This window comes from Rhopilema esculentum, chromosome 19 (genome assembly GCF_057945365.1).
Source record: "Rhopilema esculentum isolate cy_ngs chromosome 19, ASM5794536v1, whole genome shotgun sequence".
NCBI classification, from domain to species: Eukaryota; Metazoa; Cnidaria; class Scyphozoa; order Rhizostomeae; family Rhizostomatidae; genus Rhopilema; species Rhopilema esculentum.
This window is the reverse complement of record NC_142833.1, coordinates 7,397,785-7,421,477: the sequence shown is the minus strand read 5'-3', so window position 1 is coordinate 7,421,477 and position 23,693 is coordinate 7,397,785. Positions and strand designations below refer to the sequence as shown.

General features: G+C 36.5%; 1 protein-coding gene across 1 annotated transcript; it reads right to left on the bottom strand.

The window, feature by feature from the left end:
* Positions 1-330: 330 nt before the first annotated feature.
* LOC135688058 (uncharacterized) lies at positions 331-20,494 on the bottom strand. The gene is made up of 15 exons (XM_065204757.2): positions 19,647-20,494; positions 17,513-17,581; positions 14,990-15,094; positions 14,415-14,510; positions 13,368-13,519; positions 12,628-12,725; positions 11,201-11,327; positions 10,587-10,738; positions 9,821-9,899; positions 7,229-7,339; positions 6,429-6,514; positions 5,886-6,026; positions 4,652-4,782; positions 3,772-3,853; positions 331-2,771 (listed from the first exon to the last, which is right to left on the bottom strand). The coding sequence occupies exons 1-15, from the start codon at positions 19,989-19,991 to the stop codon at positions 1,525-1,527; spliced, it is 3,021 nt and encodes a 1,006-aa protein (XP_065060829.2). The 5' UTR covers positions 19,992-20,494; the 3' UTR covers positions 331-1,524.
* Positions 20,495-23,693: the final 3,199 nt, after the last annotated feature.

Below are 23,693 nucleotides of genomic sequence, written 5' to 3'. Positions count from 1 at the left end.
CAGAAATACTCTTTCAGAAATACTCTGCCTTTGGCATTGCCTAAAATATTCTAACACAATAGCAACTAAAACCAGTTCTGGACGACTCATAATATCATGTATAAATTTCATCTGAGACAAACGTTTCAATGAAGTTGTTTGTTCCAATGCTGTTTGAATGGATATAAGTATCATATAGCTAAAGTATGCCCAATCCTATTGAATAGTATAAGAAAATGTCAGTATGCAGTGTAAAGCATTAATGAGAAAATATGCCAGAAAAAGGTTTCACACTTCAAGAGATTATCTCTGAGACAGGGCAACATAAAAAAGTGAAGGGTACACCCCATGTCACATTTTGCAAGTCTCTTTTCCTAACACGCATTACCAATCTGTTACCAAGATTTTCGGTATTTTTACTAGATTTAACGGTTTTTGACCTTGTTCTTACTTACAGAAAAAGCTGATAACATTGATTGTTTTATATAGCATCAGATTCATATGACCGGAAAGAACTGACAGTTACAGAGAATCTGACTTTAAAGGCTAAACAAAAACAGCAATGTCTTCAGAAGAGGCGAGCCTTATAAATTTTACATTGGGGGCTCAGACCAAAAGGTATCCCTAACCCTCAACCCATTGGAACCTTTTAGCTTTTTTAGGGCAAAAAGAATCTTGGAATGACTTGCTCTATTTCACTTTGTCACCCTTGTATTTAGATGTCTGTACTAGTTAAAAAATGTTGCTGGCACCTTCAGACATGCTGCAGAATTATAGTTGCTAATACCGTAATACTTCGAATAAGCAACAGGGTTGGCCTAGTAAAAAACTTAAGCTACATAGGGGAGCTTATTCGAGAGAGATAACAAAAGGGCTTTTTCAAAACTTTATTCATTTTAGGCGAGGGTTTCTTTCACACGCTGAATAAAAACAAGATTTATGAACATAATGAACTGGATAAAAAAGCTCTTGAATTAAAAAATATGAAAGTATATATGGAATCTTTAATGCAATAAAACATTGCAAAAAAGTTGTACTGACAGCATAATAGAGTAGCTTATTTCAAAAGGAGACTTATTGAAAACTGGATTCTAAAGAGGGAGGGCTTAATCGAAATATTACGGTACATGACAACACTAGGAAAATACAAGAGCTGGGTATTTGTAAAATATATGCACGTTTTTCATTTTAATAAGCACTTGCGTGAAGCAATTTTCAAGATTTTGATATTTGGTTCTGTGTTACCCTATAGGGTATTCAGTTAAAATATCACTTGTATGCAGGCGTTCTTTAAAAAAATTTGTGATCTGTCAAGGCAGCGGTGTCCGCACATGGGTTCTATACAACAATACTGCTGTTGTGGAACAGCATGCCAAAAACAAAACAGCCTCTACACCAAAAACAGCACAAATGATTTAAGAGACAAGAAAACCGGCCTATTTATATGATAAAAGTATTTTTCACAAGGTGGCTCGTTTTTGTCTTAGATTTTACTAACATAAAGCATTTTACTAACATAACAGAAACTGAAACGTTACACTGAATCTACCTCCCCATACCCGTCCTGTTATTTGGCCAATTATTAACATCACTAACTGGATGTTTACTGTCTAAAGACCCACCCATTTTGCTATTTGGTCTTATACCCGGGCCATGCAGTTCATTTGGGTGTCCAGAGTCATTCATGTCTTTGTTTGGAGGCCCATTCGGGGACTGACGCTGTGCAGGGCCTGGACGAAAATGAGGTGCCATACGCGGCTGAGGAGCACCTTGGCGAATAGGAGGTCCACGACTATCGAATGGCGGCCTACCAGTGTTTGGCGTAGGAAACCGCCTTGGTCCTTGGGTATGGTGGCCTCTTAGCAACAATGGATGGGGCCCTCTTCGATGTGGGATAAAATTTGGGTCATTCCAGTCACTATCCTTATCTTCTGACTCGATATTTTTGCCCTCAAATCCATTATTTGGCAGGCCTTGCCCCCTACCTCTTCCTCTCCATGGCTCTTCCATGCGCTCTTCAACAGCCTTTCTGTTCCCATACTCATCAACGAAGAACTGCTTGTTGTTGTCACCATGTCCACCACTGGGACCCTGTCGATGCATAGGTGGAAAACCACGCCCCCTTCCACGTGATCCAGGTCCGTCACGACGGTTCATAATTTCAGGACCCTTACCCCACTGACCCCCTTCTTCAAGCTGTGGATCATTCGACATAGATTCATTAGAGGGATTACCCCCTTTTCCATGAAATGAGGTGCTACCCATTCTTTGCTCCTTTGGAGGAAAGCCTTCAGAAGAAGTGGGTGGTCTTCCACGAAACTGTTGGGCTGAAGGTCGAATTCCACCAGAATCTTCAGCTACATTGGGTGGAGGACCTTTCATCCAGGCACCTTGCGGGTGGTTTGACATTCGCCTATCATCAGGGCCATCTCTCCAGCCAAAGTTTTGCGATCTATTTTCATTTTCAGTCTCTACGTTTTCATTGCCATATTCCTCTTGACTTTGGTCGAAACTTTGCCTGAGCTCTTTTCCACCATATTCACGGCTTTCACTTGGAAAACGACTCCTTCCTGGCATTTCAGGCCTCCTTGTCCGTTTTTTAGCCCTATTTTCTCCATGTGATGCATCTTCAGTAAGTGCCTTGTCGTTAGTCCACACCTCTAAAGCATCTATTACAAAGCCTGGTTGAATTGTTAGAGGATCAAATATTCCCTTTGTATCGGGTAGTGGAACGATCATTGACAACTTGTCTGGAGTAGGAAGAAGCCCGGGAGCAGACGAGACAGTTCGTGCTGAAATAAGAAAAGAGGAAAGAAAGTTACGAAGACTCAAATCATTCTACAGGGCCTGAGGTAGTTACTAAATCAATCACTGAGCAAAGATGGAGGTGGTTTCGAAAACCACCGCGCTTAGGGAAAAGGTTTAAAATGGGGAATTCAAAGATAATTATGAAGCTAGCAGCAATACAGTTAAATTTCTACCCTTTTGCTTCGTACGCCAAAAAGTACGATGCACGCTAAAAAGAAACAGGAAGTAGAAACCTGGACAAATCACGTAGAGTGGTTACATGGAGGGAAAGGACCAGGACATTATTCGATAAGCACAGCTATTCAGTATCCTAAAACGACCGTCGGAAGTAAGGTAGTGACAAATATAAGTATTCTGCCATTGAAGTGGGCATACATAAGCTACATAAATTTTAATATGGAAGAGTTTCTGACCCTTTTCACTATCTGTCAAAACTCGTCTGCTTGCAGTTGACTCACCCCCTCTCCATACCCATGTACTCAATATATTTTGCCTACTAATAGAAAGGGATACTTGAAAATATTCTCTACATGTCTCCATGATTTACAGGTGAATGAATTTTCGCCCTTGATTTTGTAATTTCTGTTAGCTTGCTGTTTAAGAACAGTTCAAGAATGTACATGAAATGATTTTCTTACATTAACACAATATATATTTTTTCTGAGACCCCTAAATAACAATTTTGCATGACATTTTTAGTAAACAGTTAATAACCTGATAAAATCTCCTCTGATTTGATTTTAAGTTTTGATAACAGGAAAGAAAATTCCCATGAAAGCATATTTTTTCTTCTTATTTTCCACTTAAGGTTAAGGATGATTTCATATTCTTTTTTGGCAAATCGGGCCTCGGGTGTTCTTACAAAATGCCCGTGAAAAAGAGTGTATGGTCAAATTCTTGACAGGTAAAGCATATCATTTAAAGGAAAAGCTCTTAATAAAAACTAAAAAGTGGCATCAACAATAGCACAATACTCAACCGCACCTGCTTGGCTGCTGAGCTGTCGACTGGGCGGAATAGACAAATTCGGCTCAAATGGTAGGGCGCTTGCATTTAATTGGTTCCCCTGTCAATATCAGAGACAATATCAGTGTAAATTAGATAGCAACGCACAACAAGAAACCTCTAAATTTACAAAAACTGTTACAAATGGCTGAGACATGGGAAGAAAAAGACCTATGTTTTGCAAATGGATTACTATTGTTAGAATTTGAGACGAGCTTACAGTTATTTTTAGGCAAGGGCCTGCTGTCATGTAGCCATTGTCAGCCAATTTGTAGCAGATTTAAGTTATTTTGCTCCGTTATAGGTATCTCATGACGCCAGTACAGGTCATGTAGTTCCAAATTATATAGCTATTATGACGTCATCACTCTGACACTCCCTTACTGTTATAATAGCAGTGGGACGAGGCTAATGCAATGTGGTAACGAACTTAAGGATGGCCCGGAACAGTGTAAGCATTATAAACACTTTTCTCCGATATTCTTCTGAATATCAAATGCCAGAATTGTCTTTAAAACGAAATATCTAAATGAATACGGATGGGTGGATCGAAAATTCAACTAGCTTTTGTTTGAGCTTGACAATCATTGTTGAGTGGGCAGGCGTTCAACCAACGGTTGTGTGAAAGCTTCAAACGAACACTTTCGACCATTATTCTTATAATTATCACTCTGAGAAGGTAAAATAAAGTTTTAATTTGAGAACTGAGTCCCGGGCAACTCTGAGATAAACACTGATAACCAAAACCAGCTGAAAAAGAGAACAAGAAAGCCCAAGTTTCAAACCTATCATGAAAAAATAGACAAAGGTTTCGGGGGTAAAAGAAGAAGTAATTAAAAATCAGAAAAGCATATCATACGGCGCTGCCAGCTTGGAGGTTTGGAAGCTTGAACCCTGATTGCCGAGCTGACTGAAGCATTTTCTGTTTCGCCTCTTGTTGTTCCTTTACTTTGTCAGCAGAAGGAAACTGCATGTCTATCCCTGGGATACCTTCAAAAAGAGGTTTCTTTCAGAATATTAAACAAGATTATGTCGGTCACGAAAATTTTATATGGAGAGGTATGGAAGGCCAGGCCATAAACATTTAAATCCTTCAAGGGCAATCTGTTAATCGATATTAGCCAATCAATACGCGTGAGCGTGGTATCACGCCCACTGAAAATGTATCTCTTTTATTAGTAATATATTTCGCTTAAAAACAGTGTTTTGAAAAAATCAGCTATGAAAGTCGTTTCAAGTTTATCGCTTGGTCATCTAAAATGCATGGTAGAAAAATAATAAAATGTAGTCAAAATTTTCCCTGAGCTGTGGGAAAAAAGACATTCTATATAAAAAGACGAACTTTTGAAAATTTCCCTTTTGCCAACATTGATTTCCCCATTGAGGACCAAGGGATTAGATTACATAATATCATACACACGATTATGCATATGAAAGGATTATTGGAACGCAAAGATAGACAATTACAAAATAGTATAAGTGGGTGGGATAAATGTGAAATTTTATGGTGGGGGAAGATTTGAAGGATAGGATTTAAACAAACCAAAACAACACTTGACTGGTTGTAAAGAAGACAAATGCAATTATATTTAATTTATCAACAATTAGAGGGCAAGGGAGGGGAGGGATAATGGCAAGCAAGTATCAAATGAAAATACGGCTATGGAAAATGACACACAGCCACATGGAAGTTGATTTAGTCGAAAATCACTTATGTCGATGAAAAAGGAAGGTTCCAATTTCGTTCTCTTTTATCACAATATCTATTGGCAGATGGTCATTTTAAGGCGAATTTCAGCCAAGTCTCCCATTAAAAGCAAAATTTCGCCGCATAAGTTAAATTATAGCTTTTCCATAAAACAAAACAAAATCGCCTGATTCCGTTAAAGATTTTGATATTCTTAAACAACAAGGGCGTAATAAAAAGTTCTGAAAAACACATACTGCAATAATATAGATTATCTATTGAATTTGTCTACAAAATCATGTATTTATCAATTGTTTTCGTCTACACCGATATGGACATCAAAATTCAACGATAATAACAGGCCCATGCTACAGCAAGGCCTATGAAGTCAAGTGACTGATATTACCTTCTGCCTTTGCTACCGGTATAGCTAAACTGGATCCCGCAGCTCCCATTGCGAGGCCAGGAACTGACTCTTCTACAGCACTTGAGTTCAAATCAGATACGTTTAGATCAGAAGATTCATTGGCAGTTGGTATGTCGTATTCTAATGGAAACAATATAAATAATTGATCAACATAAAATAAAATGAGTATAAAAACGTATGAAAGGATAGAAATAACAAAAAACAAAAAGATTACTTTACTTGAGTTATCTGAAAAGCTTTATTTAGCCCCCTTTACTTTAAGCCCCTTCTATTTTAAGCCCCCTTAATTTTAAGCTCCCTCAATTTTTAGCCCCCTCTTTCTCAAGCCCCCTTAATTTCAATCCTCCTCCCTTTTTCTCCTTCTCTTTTAAATGGCCTCTGCCATTACTTGTACAGAAAAACTTGCGATGTACTTTGCGACAGATTGGAGTTACATTCTAAACATTTTTGCAACGCAGTTCCATGCTAACAAATTCCTAGTTTTACAAGTAAAACAACTTCGAATCAAATCTCACTACTTACCATAATCATCGTCCCCAAGTGGATTCGTATTCAAATTGTATTTATCTTTCATTTTATCTCCAGGCCGATTTCTTGTCCAAAATTTACTGAAAAAGACAAAAGGCACACATTAAGGTTATTTAAAGTATAGCCCACGGGGTATATGTTTGGGTAGGTATTTAATTTAAAACTTATACACGTTAACCGCTGTGGTACTGGTAACGTTTGTGCAAGCAATTCTTTTTTGTAAATGCATACCTTGACATAGACTGTGTTACAACGACAGTGTGGCACTTTTCTCTTGCCTTTGATGTCTCCGAAGGACTAATAATCACCATTCTCAAAAATACGTTTTCTAACTCTTTTCTCGTCATATAGCAGTAGCCTTTACAGAGAGGCAGGCACAAAAAAAACTCAAAAGTGTGTACCGTAAATCCTCGAAGACGCGCCCCTTTTAAATGAGCGCCCCTAAACAGTTCAAAATTTAATGAGGTCCCCGGGCGGTAATAAATGGATTAGTAGTAGTTTTGTGTCAATTTCAAAGCAAAAAATGTGGCCGGCTTAGCAATAAAAGGCGCATGGGGGGGGGCTTGGGTAGCTTGTGCAACAGTAAACTAGTTAGTGCAACAGCTAACCTTGACTCTGTGATGGTCATGGTGACAATCGTGGAAAGCATGATATTACACGGCTTATTTATCGTCATAGCCCTACGCGGCAACAAGTCAATTAATGAAGCTCAATAAATCATAATTCCGGCTTAAGGATAAACATCTACCCTGCACAGTATTCATAAGTAAAATTGCATCGAAAAATGGAAATACCAAGTGTGGTCATTCGAGCCAGAAGCCAAGATGTGACCAAGAGGGTGCCATCTGACTGACCAGATCATAGCATCGTGTGCGTGGTCCATAGATCCGACCTCTTTAATAGAACTGCAAAGAGTAAGCGTATGTTAAACAAGTGACAGAAATAGTAAGAGTAATTTTACCGTGATAGCAACATGAAAAAGCTATCTATCATCGTCTCTGATTTAAGTCACTCTGCCTTAAGCCAAACTGCTGGTTACAGCAACTTTAAACCTGTACCTAAACTCAACATACAGTCACACTCCCTCTTTAGTGACTCTCCTCTTGTTGTGAAACTATCCTCTCAGTGACATCCCTATTCTCACCTTAAAGTGACACTGCCCTTAAAGGTGTCATTCCCCTTAAAGTGACATTCCCCTTAAAGTGACATTCCCCTTAAAGTGATAGTACCGTTTAAGTGATGCTCGCCTTGCCCCCACTTTCCTCTTACAGTGATACTCTCCTTACAATGACATTCCCTCAGCAGTGACACTTCCCTTAAAATGACACTTCCCTCATAGTCACACTAAACAGCTACAGTTGCAGCTTCTATAAGCGACGTACGGAGTGGCAATAACCGAAGCCCACAGTACAACTTTCTTTACAAATGTATGCTTTGAACAGGAAAGAAAAAAGTACCTGTGTTCAATAATAGGAAACAGGGCAACCGGCGAATATAACAAGGCTTGAAAAATTGACTTTGTAGAAGATCAACACGAAGTTTCAATGCCGAGAGACTTTTGACCATGGTCTAAATACCATAGTTGTTTAGATTTTTTCAGTCATCTTTGCATCCAGCAAAACAGACAATACTATTATATGTTTGTAACACTTATAGACCTTAAATAAGCAACCAGAAGAAGTATACTTAAAAGACTGTACGATGGCTAGGTAACAAAACAATTGATGGGTAAAAAAAGAGCAGGTCTGCTTGCAGGATGTATATTTTGCCACATGCAGAATAAGGCAACGTACAGTCTGAGAAAGCATCAAGACATTTTTAATTCTATTGCCTTAAATAAAGTTGATAGGTGATGACGTCATAAGAATTCATTTTAAGGTTTTTGAACTTGAGCCATATAATATGAAAGAAGACGAAATAGCAATACATGTGAACAGTTGACTTTATTCAAAGTTGGCTGAGATAAGGCCAAATGAGAGCAGGAACTTTGCGCAAGAAGTCTGCAATTTGGTTTCGGTTCTTCAATTTATGAACAAAGCTTAAACGATAATTGTCCTTTAATTAAAATCAGGTCTTTCTTAAGGCATATCCCAGTCAATTTGTTAAAGAGGAGTTTCAATGGCCTTTTTTCAAATTGTATGGTTTAAGGAACAATGAACAAGGAACAAGGAACAACAAGGAGCAATAATTTTACCGGATGGCATAATGAACTTACGGGAAAGAAAAAGTTTGGATTGTAGACATTGGGAGGTAAACTCGGGGGAGCAAACACAATCGTATGTATTTTCTGCGTAATCCTTAGACTTTTGTTTACTATTTAAGAAAACGTAAAACGTTGCAAGCAGTCTAGGTTATTCGCAGATGTGAATGCAGATTAGCGTGGGAATGCCCTGTTTTTGAACTTATTATATTTGAAACGCAGTGGGAAAACGAATTATCTTTTTCCATCTTTAATTTTTGGGCCCTTAGCCGAGAATGAGAGGAGAGAAAAACCAACAAGGTTGGAGAATTTCTCCAAAATCTTCTTTGCCCAAGTGATTTAATCTCATGAGCTCTATCGTCGCAATTCGTGTCATCATTAAGCATGAAGTCGATGACATAGTTCAAAATTACAAATTCGTAAGGAAAGGCTTTACAGTCGAAAATATTATAGATATTCTTCCTTTTATTTGCTAGCCTTCGATGAAAGCTTTGGGTTTACAGTTTGCATTATCTAATACCATTAAAAACGTGGGATAGTTGTTATATCTGCTAAAAATGTTAATACAAGAACTGAAGGTCATAAAGGCTTCTAAACCAAAAACTACACGTGGAATTATATTTTAGTACCAGTTCTCACTTGAAGTTCTCAGAACGTTTCATGTAATAAATTAACTTCAATCATTATATTAACGTTCCGATGATGTTTGGCTCTAAGCTACGCTTTTTTCATGTTATTTTAATCTTCAGTTTTGTTTAGCCTTTCTTTCAAACAACTGCATTTTACATGTCTTTCTTTTAATCTCATCAAATTAACAGTGTTCAAATATCTAGATTTCACGGTTTACTCATTATGCTTTTCGATCCAAGAGATCTTAATATTCGCAAGGTTTTCTTCAAAACATCCTGAGTATATGGCAAAAAAGCTACTCTATTTTGATCGGTCGAGCTTAGCTGATAAACCTGTAGCTTTATTTGGATCAATTAGATTTACTGCCAAATTTCTGGTTAATTGTTAACATTAAAGATTTTCATAATTGCCACATGCGTGTATTTACACCCTAAAGAGCAGTTTAAGTGGACTATCTTTTAAGTACTGCATATGTTCCAATATAATAATAAGATTGCAGACGCATTGTATCAAGAATGCTATAAAATAATGCAAAGAGGAGGAACAACTATCTCACCCCATGTTCCAGAACATAATTGCGCCATCAGAGCCACCACTAGCAAACAGCGATTCGTGCACTGGGTGCCAGTCAACAGCTAAAATAATTTAAAGGGAGCATTTCGGGATAAGAGAGGATAAACAAGTCGCATTCAGGATAAAAGACGATAAACAAGTCATATTCGGGATAAGAGACGATTAAAAAGTCATTCGGGATAAGAGACGATTAACAAGTACATGCATAGCAATTGTTAAACACAATTGAATGCTTCTTTATAGCAATAGTCATAATGAAGGCTTAGTTGTGACAATGAGCGACAGCTGTCAATTAGAACAGCATCATCAAATATTTAGAGAAAATCGGCAAAGATGATTAATTTGCAAATGAACATGGAATTATCATGCCAAGCATTGATAAGGTCCTTTGCCAGCATTAAACTAGTGTCTAATGTTGGTACCAAGTACGTGTAAGGAAATTAATACTTTTGCTTTAGTCTTTCAATATGCTCATCAGCCTGTTCACCATGCTGTATCACCTGAATATAGTACATGCGTGATTCTGACCTAATATCCTTGTAGTTCAATTTTCTAATATTTGGATATGTTGACTTTAAATCTTACTGATTTTAGGTGCACCCATTAGGTAGAAGAGAGAGGGGAAGTTTAAGAGAAAGCGTACGTTCACTCTTTAAATATTTTAGCGACGGAGGGGGAAGTCCGGTCAGAAACTCAGGGTTTTTAGGCATACAAACATCTTGAATGCCCAGTCCATAAGATTCACTTACCAGTGGCTTCTTTCTTGTGACCTCTGAATGTCTGAATTTCTTTCATGGCTCTTATGTCAAAGACTTTTATCAAATGATCACGTGATGCAGTGAGCAGCCAGTCACCATTTCTGTTCCACTGTAGGTCCATCACTGTACTTTTATGCATATGTCTAAGGTAAAAGGCGAAGGTTATTCTACTAAGACCCGAGTGTTTTGATATGAGGGTCAACATTTTACAGATTCTAGTGCTTAGACCACATAGATCTTTTTACAAAATATGGATGTGAAAATGCATTGAAATGTTTGACGTAAAAAGCTATATGCAGAGGTCGAGGCAGTAAAAGTGAAGAAACCAAAGCCCTTTTACAGAGAAAATAAAGAAGCAAAGTCAATTATTTAGAGAGGCTATGATATTGAGAAGCTTGACATGAGGAACAAATATCTTGTTTCCAATTATGTATGAAATTATGAAGCAGGGGAAAGTACTTTTACAGTGCACGTGAAGTGATTGGCATTGAGAAAACAACAAGGCAATAGAAACCGTCACAGTGTGTTTACACTAGGCCCTTGAAGTAATGATCTAATGAAATATGGCCTTCGTTACATAACTCTAAGGTAAACAAAAAACTTACATTGTACAAAGACTGCTTCCTGACTTGGGATCCCATAGCTTCAGTGGCTGCTGGCTGTCTTTGCTGCCAGAGACAAGTAGTCCTTTTGACGGGTGCCAATCAAGGCATTTAACATCAGCTCCATGGCCTTGAAGGTATAAAAACAACATTCCATAATATAATATTATAAATTAATATAATATAATATTTGGTTGCGTTTGAATATATGTAAAAATATTAGCTATGTTTGCTAAATCTTTCAGAGCCCTAGAAACAGATTAGCCTTAATTAGAATTTGCATAAAACCAAATGGCAGCTTTAACAACAAAATAGAGTCTCGTGCTTATGTATCTGAATTTGACAGCTTTTTGCTGTGAATGAGGAATGAGCGTGTTCCATTAAGACAAACTACCTCAGCTTAACGTTCAGGATACACTATACAGATTCAATTGACGAGAAACAGAGTGTCTAAATTTTCAAATGACATTACCAACCACCTTCACGAAAATCAGTGATTCGAACTCAGGAGATCTAAATGTGTAGTTTTTTATTCTGACCATAACAGAGAAAACTACATTTTCAAAATACATTTTCAATAATTAGAAACAATCTCTTCGCAGTCATAGCAAAAGACGTGTTTCGTTTGAGTTTTAAAAAAAGGAGTCGCGACGCTGCTACACGCTATAGGTTTAGTGACAAAGAAAATTGCATGTGTTCTGGCGCTAGCCATCGAAAAATGGGGAGTCTAGAAGAACAAAAAATAGTATTTTTGCAATTTTTTGCCTATTTTGAAATAAAATCACGCATTTCAACGTAAGAGGATGTAGGGAACTGCAAGTCGCCTGTTACAACAACGCTTCTTCACACAGTAAATATTTTATTATCTGTCCCCTTAACACCCCTTCCCCCCTTCATATTTTTCGTCGGATTCATGCAAATTAGAAAATCGGCCTTCGCCAATATAGACACGTCCTCCCCAGTCCTCCCCATGGCGCTGCCTGTAAGTAAGACTGAATCGTATAGAAATAGTTTCTTCGCAAGAACAATCAGAAATTCCTTCCAGTTACATTTAAAAAATTACTAATTAGATTAAGCATTTTAGAGACTGTTGTAATTAGATGACTTTTAAATTTTTTATTACTTTTGGGTCAGTGACCCCTTTGCAGTGATACCAAATGGTTTTGGAAAGTTTTTATATAAATGTAGAAATGAAAAGTAGTGTGTTCATATATATTGCTGCTGCATGCCAGAACACCAAAACTGTTCAAATCATATTCTAACATAAACTCAGCAGTTATGTGATTTGATTGGTTAATTGGTTGAGTCGTACACTTCTTTGTAGTATACCACTTGTATGGGGAAACTGACTGTGAGAATTATGGTCTTACTATACCAGCATATGAATTTAGCTAAAGCGCTTGGCTGTTACTCAGATGAAAGGATCCTACCCCTCAAGACGCGCTCTTCTTGGCATCTGTAGAAATCCCAGATCTTGACAGTACCATCATCACTACACGTTGCAAATTTGTTGTCAGTTGGTGAGAATCTAGTAAAAAGAAAATAAAACGCTATGAAGAATCCGAAAAATCTAAACAGGTTGCGAATTTCATCTAAAGAATTTGAAAGCTTCTTGGAGTTAAAGTACGTTTTACTGCAAAGGTTGGTCAATAAGGGATGCTGCTGATATTCTATAACATTAAACCAGAAATTGCTTCACAGTGCACAAGCTAATCTTCCAACAGAATCACGGGAAAGATCTCAATAATCATCCTTGATGGGAAGGGGGTGCCCAGAACCCAGTGCTTTTCCTAATTTCAATCGGTTGACATCGCCTCTTCTACTGGACGGCAAAAACGGGAGCAGAGTAGTTACCAAGTAAATCAAATCACAAAATAATAACAGGTGTTCGCCATGTTCCAGGAAATGACTTAGACTAACATAACTACTAAACAAAATTACATTGCTTAAAAGGCACTGTGTCCCGTCAGTCAACCGTTCGTGTTAACAATCAGCTCTGCAGCGCATTTGTAATTGAGAAATTGCTGAGTATCATTCCCCGTTGCTGATTGGAAAACATAACAATAGCCTATTGTATAATGCAACAAATGGGAGTATAGGTGACCGCCGACATTCGTCAAGACATCGTGTCTTCAAGCTAAATATGAGATCCCAATTGGTGTATACATACCCAACTCCTCTGACAGGTTCTGTGTGTGCTGGTAGAGTCTTAACATTATTCATATTACTTTGCCAATATTTAACATATCCAGAATGATCAGCAGAAAGCAACCACGTGTCGTTATGACTCCATTCCATTGTCCTAACAGCAGAATCGTGAGCCTGAAGACAAATCACAAATTACATACAAAACTATCCCTTCTCATCTCACATCACTTTGCTATCACCTAAAGCTGTATAAATTTTTTCAGCACTTTCCTAAAAGAATCACAAGAGCAAAAAATTGTTAAAAATAGCATTATTGTTTATGGCTTCTAGTTTATCAAGTTGATTAGCTATAAATGAATCATGTACTTAGTGGATAGGCTCTACTCCTCCAGCTGATTTATTTCTAAACAATTTTTGGACCCCCTGGTACATATCATGGATCCGCAGTTTATCGATTTTTCATATTTTTGCATGCCAAAAGGCATGGCGTGATGAACTGATATCAATCAATGAATGGAACAGTTTGAAAGCAAAGAACTCTTCCAAATGATTAATTAGAAATATTTTGTGTCAAATTTTTTATTTACGAAACAAACCCATTTTTCAGGAGCCCAATTAGTTGTGGATTCAGAGAAATTTCCTAGGGATTTTTCATAATCAAAGAAAAAGCTTCGCGAAAATGGATCAAACCTTATAAAAGCTTTTTCCAGACATACAAATTTTTGCAAAAATTTGCCTTATGATTGCATTAAATGTAAAACTAAGAACTGTCCTGTTCTATATGCGATGGCGTTTTTTATGTGAAGACAACGAAAACATGCCGTGGTGAAACGTTGAGGGCTTGCATCTCTGAAATTTTTAAGAATTCTAATTAAGAAGAATAATGAACAATCTTCTTTGCAAAGAACCACCCCCATCTTTTAAGTTAACGGGCATGTGTATCGATTCCAATCATTATCTTGCGTGCTGTATGGCTGTAAGAGGTGAACGGGGGTTGTCGCTCACTTATCAGAAGAAGTTCCCTGGTTCTGCAAGTCAAAGATAAAAGTAACACAAGCATGATTGTAACCTGTAGAACGGTTTCAAAATTGAAAGTCAGTCCTCCCCAAAGAGTGAATTCTCCGCTGCTTGATCCTGTTATCAATCGTCTTCCCTCTGGCGTCCACTACGAAACAGATAATGTTTTATTAGGTAAATAATTATGGAAAAGGTAAATAATTATATTATAAACAACGAAAATATTTATGGTTGTATCGCAACGCTTTTTTTATGCATGGACTCTAAAACAAGTCCTTGCTACAATCCTTGCTAATATTGCTAGGACAAATAACAAAGCATTGAGAACGTTTACAACATTGCCAAATTTCCACATTGTGGCTGAAGGTAAAACATTTTTCAATTAAAGCTATATATACCTATACGGAGTTATTAACGAAAATTTTAATATTGACATTGAAAGAAAATAGCTTAAGACTTGCTATGTATGGTATTACGCCATTAAGTCAAGGTGTTCCAGCTATTATTTGACAAGGGTTATTTTCTTTAGACGCTACATTGAATTCAAAATGTGTTTGGAGATCATTTACGAATTTCATAACAGCGTCCGTTTGCTTGTAATTCCCACAAAAGCTTGAAAAAACTTACTGAAAGACTGAAAACTGGACATCTGATTTTGTTTGTTGCCGTCCTTACAAATCTTGTTGTAACAGCATTCACTGGATTTTCAATAATACTTTTCGGACTTGCCAGCTGAAAAAATTACGAATAAATCTTACAGTAAGTCCCTGCTTATAAGAAACAGGCAAATACGCTCTTGTTTTAAAAAGAATACTACAAAATTTTTCCAGCCTCGATATTATTAAGAATTTTTCGTTTTGAGCCTTAATATATTCTTACAGTTTTTTCAAATCTGGTAAGAGTTTAGGGGAACATCGTCCGCTCTTGGAAAAAAACCGCGTTTATTGAAAAAAAGTCAATTCTACGATTTCCTGCTATGAATATCCCAAAACAGGCAACTGCTGAAAAATGAGGTCCTGATATGCAAGCTAAGGCTGAGCAATATTCTTAGTATTCTTAAAAATTGCATGATTCTGAGCCTGAATATTCTTACAGACAATTTCCTTATAAAAAACGAGTGTATGTAATGTCGGCATGCCAACATACAGAATATTTTCTCCATTACTTGAAAGAAACCTGATTTTTTCAAATTTTGTATAAATGATGCGAATTTGAAACCAATAGAAAAAACTGAAACGGTTAAAACTGAACACAGTTTAAAGTCTTAAAAGGAACTAGTTACAAATATCCTTTAATTCAAAGATGAAAGTCGGATAAAATTCTAAGTTCTGTCTTCCCATTTGAGGTGAGGCGTTTGATTGAGTTGAATGTAAGAAATCCGCTGCCACTGCAAGAACTAACTTTGACATTCGGCAGAAGACCGGATTCGTCAAAACACTTCAAATATTCACGCTATAGAACAGAACTAATGACTTTGTTAGTTGCTATGATAGGCACGATATTAGCAATTATTTACTACAGAACCTAATCTGCCAAATGGCACTGATAATGGATTCTCAATCTTTTTGCTGGCTACAAAAATGAAAAATGAGATGTTGATGAAGTAAAGAAGGACAAATACTAATAAAATTGATTGTGGTAGCATTTCAAATCACAAACTTTTGAGAGAGGTGGTAGGTTTATCTAAGAAATTGTCTAGCAAAGCTCATTAAACAATTTGTATAGGAGTTAATCATGTAGTTTAACTGCTGCCAGTAGTTATGATTGGGCAGGTGTCACAGGACTTATAAACACTATCACAAATTAAATGTTGTCATATCTTTCAATGTCTTACTTGTCAACTTACTAACTGATATTGAGAACAATGCTGATCAAAAAATGCAATCAAACCTGGGCTTTATTATACAATAAAATGTTTTGTAAAACAAAGTGATCAAGTTAATAGGGAGATAATTTTTAAAACGTTGCCCAGGTTTTCTAGGTCATATGAAGAAAATGAAGTGGTTCATTTGACATACACCTGGATGTGTACAGGATAATAATCGCTTGTGTGTAGTTACTGCAAGCAACTGAAAAGCTAAATTGACATCCATGAATGAAGTTTCCGTACAACCTAAAACTCAGGCTATGAAGCCAAGGCCAGGCTAAATAGGGGTTAACAAAAACAAGAATTTTTTACTGTTTTGATGCAGTCTAATCTAGACCTTGCAGTGTTTTTGCAGTGACAATGTGCTTGCTTGTTTCTAATGACCATGGTATACAAAAGCACCAAAAAACAATGGGATGAGAATGATTGATATTATTCAATTTCAAGTTTTTCCACTTAAACAGAACAAACTTCGTTGCAGTCTGAAAAATAAACTCTCAGTGTTGTTTTGTGAGCCATTTTTGCAAAAGGTGAGTGACAATGTAAGGCAGTGAGACAAAGTTTATATTTGTTTTGTTTAACCATAGATTTGTAGGAGTGTTTACTCCTTTACATGCAATGTAGCCGTTATGACACGCAATGATTTTCCCAGCAGACCATAGCTTATGCAATATAAATATGACTGATGTTTGAAAGGCACTGACAATGGCTATGATAGGTTTATGCCTGCAGTTACCACATCAAAGTAACTTTAACTTTACAGAGGCATATAATCTACTTCACATCCAGTGGCGGACACTTGGGGGGCGAGGGGGGTGACCGCCCCCCAATACTTTAGAGGGCAATGGTCTTTTGTTCTAAAACAATGGTAAATGTGACATCATCTTATTAAAACAATAGGCTTGCCCCCCCAATATTTGATCAAGTGTCCGCCCCTGTTCACATCTTGTTGTTATTTAACAACCCACTAATGTGGGTTATTGCATGCTTTCACTAAAGGCTTGACTGTGCATTGTAGACACAATTTTATACAATATTTCTTTTCAATGGAGATTAGTGTTATATATAAATATCTTGATGCATTGAGATAAATCAACTCAGGACTAAAGATGTGTGAGGGCTATGTGATACACACTATAAACTTATGGTTAAAGTGGATCATATAACAATAGATGGTTATGATAAAGGACATGGAAACGAAATAAAGGAAATCAAATATTTTATCTGAAATGAATCATTTGTGGTATCTAAAATACGGTTTTCTGCATTAGGTGAATACTTACATCAACATAATATTGGACATCTGGCTGAATAGAGGGTACAGATGAAGATGTCTTCCTCCAGACACGATTCTACAAAAAAAACAAGGCTTTTGAAAAATTTACAGTCTTTATTTATAGTAATTAACAAAAAAATAAATAACGCAATTTAAAAAAGGAGCTGAATCCTAACACATTATATTACACATGGCAAAAATTTAGCAAATATTCTATCTTAAAGCTTATCCACTTGTCAACTACTTTTAAACATTGCAAACAAATAGAAAATTGTCCTGCCATGCACATGTTTGATCTGACCTGACCCCTAGCATAAGGGTGATATTTGGTTGTTTGATAGAACCAGAGAAAATATCAAATCTTTATGTCTTATATTTAATAAGACCACCTCAGAGACAGAACAAAACATAAAGTAATTCAAAATACATAATTAAAATAAAACAATATCAGAGACTCAGGGACACAATTTTACTTTACTTTGCATCATTGATGTTCAAAAAGGAAGTTTCCTGATGAACACAAACAAGGGTAACATTTTCAAATGTTGCTCTTTTACCCTTTCAAATTAAGTATGTTCAATGCAATTGACATATATAAAAGTGGCTTAAGCCATATGTTCAATCAATATTAACCAATTCATGAGCATGTGAGTGGAAACACCTTCACTGATTTGTCAGTTTTTTTATTGCAAGAGAGCTTATGTCCCTTTAGTATCTGCTAATGGCCTTTGACTGCATTTTTTCAATTCCATAATGAAAGACCTTTCCAGAAATATTTGAGAAGTGTCTCTGAGTCCAATGTTTAAGTTTCATGTCTATTTTGTCTTATGCTGTAGAACATGACAAATATTGGAACAATTGTTGAGTTGAGAGCAGAGGAAGTTATAGAGAGTATTAAACAATATGACCAAAGTAGAGTGAGGATGACCTCAAAATTACAGAGCACAGTAAATAGAACTTGTTATTCATTTTGTTCATTGGCAGAAATTACTGGAAAGAAAATTTCCTATTTCTGTTTTTAAACTTTCTTAAGTGCTCTTGTCCTTGTTATTTTTCCAAAATTGTTTGGTCTTTTATAAATGTGTCCAGAGCATTGTCCAGAGTGACAAATTTTAAATTTTGTAAAAATTGTCAGCCTTCTTATGGCTAGGTCTGTCCATTGGTTTTAGATTGCCTGAAAAGGCCTTGCCTTTTTGCTAATGAAAATTTGCAATGCAATCTAAGACTTAATTTTTGATTCAAATGAAAACCTCTGTCTAAATCTGATGGGGACTTCAAAATGCTCAGTTGAACTCAGTTTTTAATGAAATGTACCAACACAGATATGGTATTGCTATGAGTGGGCCTTTAAAACCAGCTTTGGTATAACCATGAGTGGTTATCATGTTTGTTTGATTGTTTGACTGAGACCAAATGCCAGGTATCCATTTATCCATTTTCAGCCTGTGGATGACATAACATTAACCTATTCTCAACATAAGGCTAGCCATGATATTTTTATAATATTTTCATACACTTCACCAAGCCCTTGAGTTTTTATTTGAAAAGATGTCATTTTTTCCTACACTAGGAAAAGATCACAAGTTTTTTAGCTAGTCAAAAGTTTGGTCCACAAAAGTTTCCAGTTGATCTTAATCACACTTCCATGATTTTCCAACATTTCCTTGCAATTTGATACAATATAATCCGGTTATAACGTACTTTAAGGAACCAGTGTATTAAGTATGTTATATCCAAAGTACTTTGTAACGACGGTAAGTAAAAATTGACTAAAACCAAGCACACTTTTTGCCGGGACCAAGCACACCAGTACGTTATATCCGAAAGTACGTAATAACCGAGTACGTTATAACGGGATTCTACTGTAGTCAGATTTAACAGGTCATTGCTAACCTCTCAGCATTAAAATTGTTCTTTGCTGTCACTCCTGTTATTGCTCACAGTACTAGGAAAGCCCTTCCATCCATTCAAAAGGATTGCATTCCTACCACCCAAAAGGGTTCCATTATTAGTAAATTTAAGTGCCAATGATTATGGCCATGCTTCTAAACAGACTGCTATGAAAAAACCAAGATGTAAAAATTAGATTTAAAAGTTTTGAAAGAGATTAGAAATTTGCTGGTATTGAGAAAAAAGAATACCTTGACTTGTTGCACAATAGACGCATTATAGTCCACTGTTCTGCGCTGACTCTTTCTCTGTTGCTTTCTTGCATCAAAGTCTAAAGACTGCTGTCCTAGAAAGGGTGCTTGGTGTACAGCTGGCATCTGCTGGGCATTAAGGGGATCCACTATCGTTGGTGGGGGTATAGACATATTCGGTGGAGGCACGTTTACATGCTTAAATTGATTAAATGATGCATACATGTTTGGCACTGGCAGCCTTTGCTGTGCAACCATCATGTTTGCTCCTGGAGGTGCATTTCCGATTGCTTGTGGTCCAAAGAACTTGTATGGCCGGGGTGGTGGCACAGTCTGTGTCATCATTTTGAATTGGGGTATGTTTCTGACTCGTTTATGAGGCTGTATTGGTCTAAAATTTCCCAAATGACATTTTATTACAACAAACAAACTCGAACAAACTCCATGACTGATTGACCAACTATTCCACAAAACTGATATCTTCTCATATGTACAAATATAATACAAACTCTAACGAACTCCTTTCCGGTCTTCGAATATTAGATGTTATAAAGAAGTTTCAAATATTTCGATGTGCTTCTTTTCAGGAATTATTGTTCTTCTTCTTAGGCCGGAGACGAGAAATGCACTTCTTGGTCCTAGCGGTCCATTTACGAAGGGCTATCACACTTCAAGGTTTAAAAAGCTAGAACAATTGTTCATTCAGAGAATAACAGTACCAATCCACTTTGTGTTAGGCAGAAATGCTTTTTCATGTCTGATTATACCTTCCCGCTAAACTTGCAAAGAATATCTTGAAACAGTGTAAGAGACCCAGTTGCATGGCTAGGATACGCATATGTAAGGAGTCACCAAAACATAATGGCAAGGCAAAGTAGATCGAGACCACATCGAGACGAGGCAATGGGCAACTTTTAGTGTGTGGAAATACTTTATAACACGAAAGTAACTAGAAAATAACGAGGTAAACCAAATAATACGGAACAAATCAAAGCGATCACAAATTAACGCGAATAGCGAATTTATTTCAAAATGTATGGCTACTAACGTGAATCAACAAAATTAAAATATTCAATTAACGGGAAGTCTTAATGTCAGCAAAACATTTACTTCTATTTGAAAAGGGGGAAAACAAAAAAGTGACTGAGCCTAAGAAATTGTCAATTATAGTGGCTAAAGTGAAAGAACTCGAGCATCCCCTCACCAAAGTTCATTTATGACTCGAAACAATACTAGGGATTGAGCAAGATGAAGATGACGATGGAGATGTGGAATTTCAGGAAGAAACAGTTGACAATGGGGACATTCATAATTATAAAAAGGATTATTTTACTCTGCTTCCTAAAACAAGGAAAAGTTGTTTTATCGTTAATAGAAATTGTGAAAAGAACACTTTCCAGTCCTTCTGCTCTCTATGATCCTCATTTTTCAAATAAATTCACTTATTTCAGGCATAATCGTAAAATCCAGCAATTTTTAGTAGTTTTGATAAATCACATAAAAAATTAGAGTGGGATGATATAAACAGACGTTTATTTAACGCTAGAAATTTAATAACAGATGAGAAACTTACGTTGACATAAAGTTAACAGGGTTTTAATTAACGCGGAATTTGTCGATTGGCGCTAATTAATGTACCACGTTATTTTCGTGTTATAAGGCATCCTTCAATAACGTTCTTGTGGGTCATTTGCACCAGAGCAATTTTTCATGTTTTGAGAGCTTCTTCGAGGGTTGGGGGGTTCCAGGGACGACGGAAAGTGCTTCAATATGATGAGCTTTTTACTTACTACGTTTTATATTAACATGTTATTCTTTTACACGATACTCCATCAATTGTTTCAAGCAACAAAACTGATAAATGATACAAAATAAAATTTCTTTGAAAAACGTACTGGTCTTCCATGAAGGTCATTCATTCTCCAAGTTTCATATTTTTAAACTGGAGGTCTCTGAATTTTATGAGCTATCGCTGCTCGGCCAAATTTGATAAATATTTTTATATGTTTCAAACAATATTTTGTCCTTAATGGGTGAAGAATCGATTAGTGTAATTATTCTGTCCGGTAATTGTTGCCCTGAATTTGGTTCTTAAACAAAGCGTAACAAAACTTTACTACGGTGAATGTAACGATATGGGTTCTTCTTAGGATGGTGACTTTCCATTATAATTGAACCAATGGGCTCGGCCAATGGGCCTAAACCCCCAAATAGATATCACACAAGAGATAGAAATAGATATTGCGCCAAATATTGCGGGGTTTTCAGAAACATGTTATTTTTCATGTCATGGCCCCAGCCATTACGGTCATTCTGTTTATCTATCCTGCTGCGAAGTTAGCTTTTCATGTGAGCAGTTTTGCATCTCAAGACTACTGACCAATCCCAAACCGTTATTTTGATGGGTGTCTTGACAAGTTGGGTATACGCAGTCCTTTTATATGGACACAATACCTTTAACATAATAATAATAGTAAGTAACTGAAGATTACAAATCCTTAAACGTTACATGAAGGTTATTGTTGTTACAAATAAAGATACCTAATCTACACGGAAGGAAATTCCTGTTGCAACAGGGTCGTTGTGGCTCCTAGAAAAGGACCGGGAGAAGATCAACATAAGGGGGCCCACTCTTTTGCATGACATCTCCAATCACAATCCACAGGTCGCCAAAAAATGATACGTACCTAGAAACCACTCATCTACAAAAATTACAAGGATGCCAGTTTTTATCATTTCTATAGATTCATTTGCTATATTTGTTGGGGTGTATCCCCTTTTCTCTAACCATAGTTACTTTAAGACTGCAAAAAGTTGGGAACAAATCCAATGCTATTGCACACACTTGATTTAGACAGGGAAATAGCTGCAAAAAACTAACAAATTGCCTAATCTCAATTTTTCTTCAGATTTCTGCATTTCAATGGCTAAAGATTCCAATGCATTTCGATTCCAATCAACTTCTCAAATGTTTGCAAAAAAATCACTCCTAAAATAAAAACAACTTCAAGAACATTTGAGCCTAAAATTCTCAAAAAGTCAAGAACATCGAGGCTCGGCAAAAATTATCTGGTTCTTATTAAGAGTGTAGTGCTCCCTTTCAAAGACCATTTCTTTCATTTCGTCAATAAACAAACGGATTTTATCAAACGGTGGAAGATAATCAGCTGAGCTTTGGAACCGTATGTGAAAGTAAAATTAGATCATCAGCCTAAAGCCACGTACTTGTTCTAACATCGCCTTGAGGTGAGACATTCTTGAAGTTTCATCAATAAAGGAATTCAAATCGTTTAGTAGGAACTGGCTGAATACAGATGTTGTCGATTGACAATTTAAACACTCCGTAATAAACCAAACAGATGCAACCACCATGTCCCGTTTAATTAAAAGTGTTCTTCTTTTCTTTGTATTTATTTGTTTTTCTTTAAAGTTGTGTTTTTTAACATCGAAGTCTTAATTTTAATTTTTGTGTTTAAATGGCTCTGGGGTAGTCATAGCTTTATGCTTCCCGGGGTATCGTCAAAGTAGTATCCTATAGTTGCATAGTAAATTGTTTTGTAAATCTCTATTGTGATCTTTTATTGTGAATATAAGAAATACACGGCTATGAAACAGCATGTGGCTCAACGAACAACCCTGTAATACAACACGAAAACAAACAATAAATCAGAGGAACGGTCATCACAATTTACATTTTACTTGGCCTTGTCCCTAGAGTAAGGTGATGATAAAATAGCAATGTTTAGAAATTAACCACGAATACCATAGTTGAAGACCTTTTGTATGTATTAACAACTTAGTAAATGGAGCAAAGGTATTAAAGAGATTTCATTCAAGTCAGTGATTCTATATTTTGATGTAGTGTAAAGATGTTATCGCTACTGTAGAGTGGAAGGATTTCAGGTTTTATTTTTTGTTAGAGGGAAAGGGGCTCAGCCCCACGATTTTCCAATAAGACAACAATCTTGGATAGGCGTGTTTTAAAGATCTCGTTAAGGTACGATTCAGTTTGTTTTTTAGTTCAGTTGCATTAATCATGATCAGTAA

Coding starts and splice junctions, on each gene's coding strand:
- LOC135688058 (XM_065204757.2), bottom strand. CDS start 19,991: ATGATGACACAGACTGTGCCACCACCCCGGCCATACAAGTTCTTTGGA. Junction 11,328..12,627: donor AGAAGAGCGCGTCTTGAGGG/GTAGGATCCTTT, acceptor TATACCTTCAAG/GCCATGGAGCTGATGTTAAA. Junction 3,854..4,651: donor ACCTCCAAGCTGGCAGCGCC/GTATGATATGCT, acceptor TGATATTGACAG/GGGAACCAATTAAATGCAAG.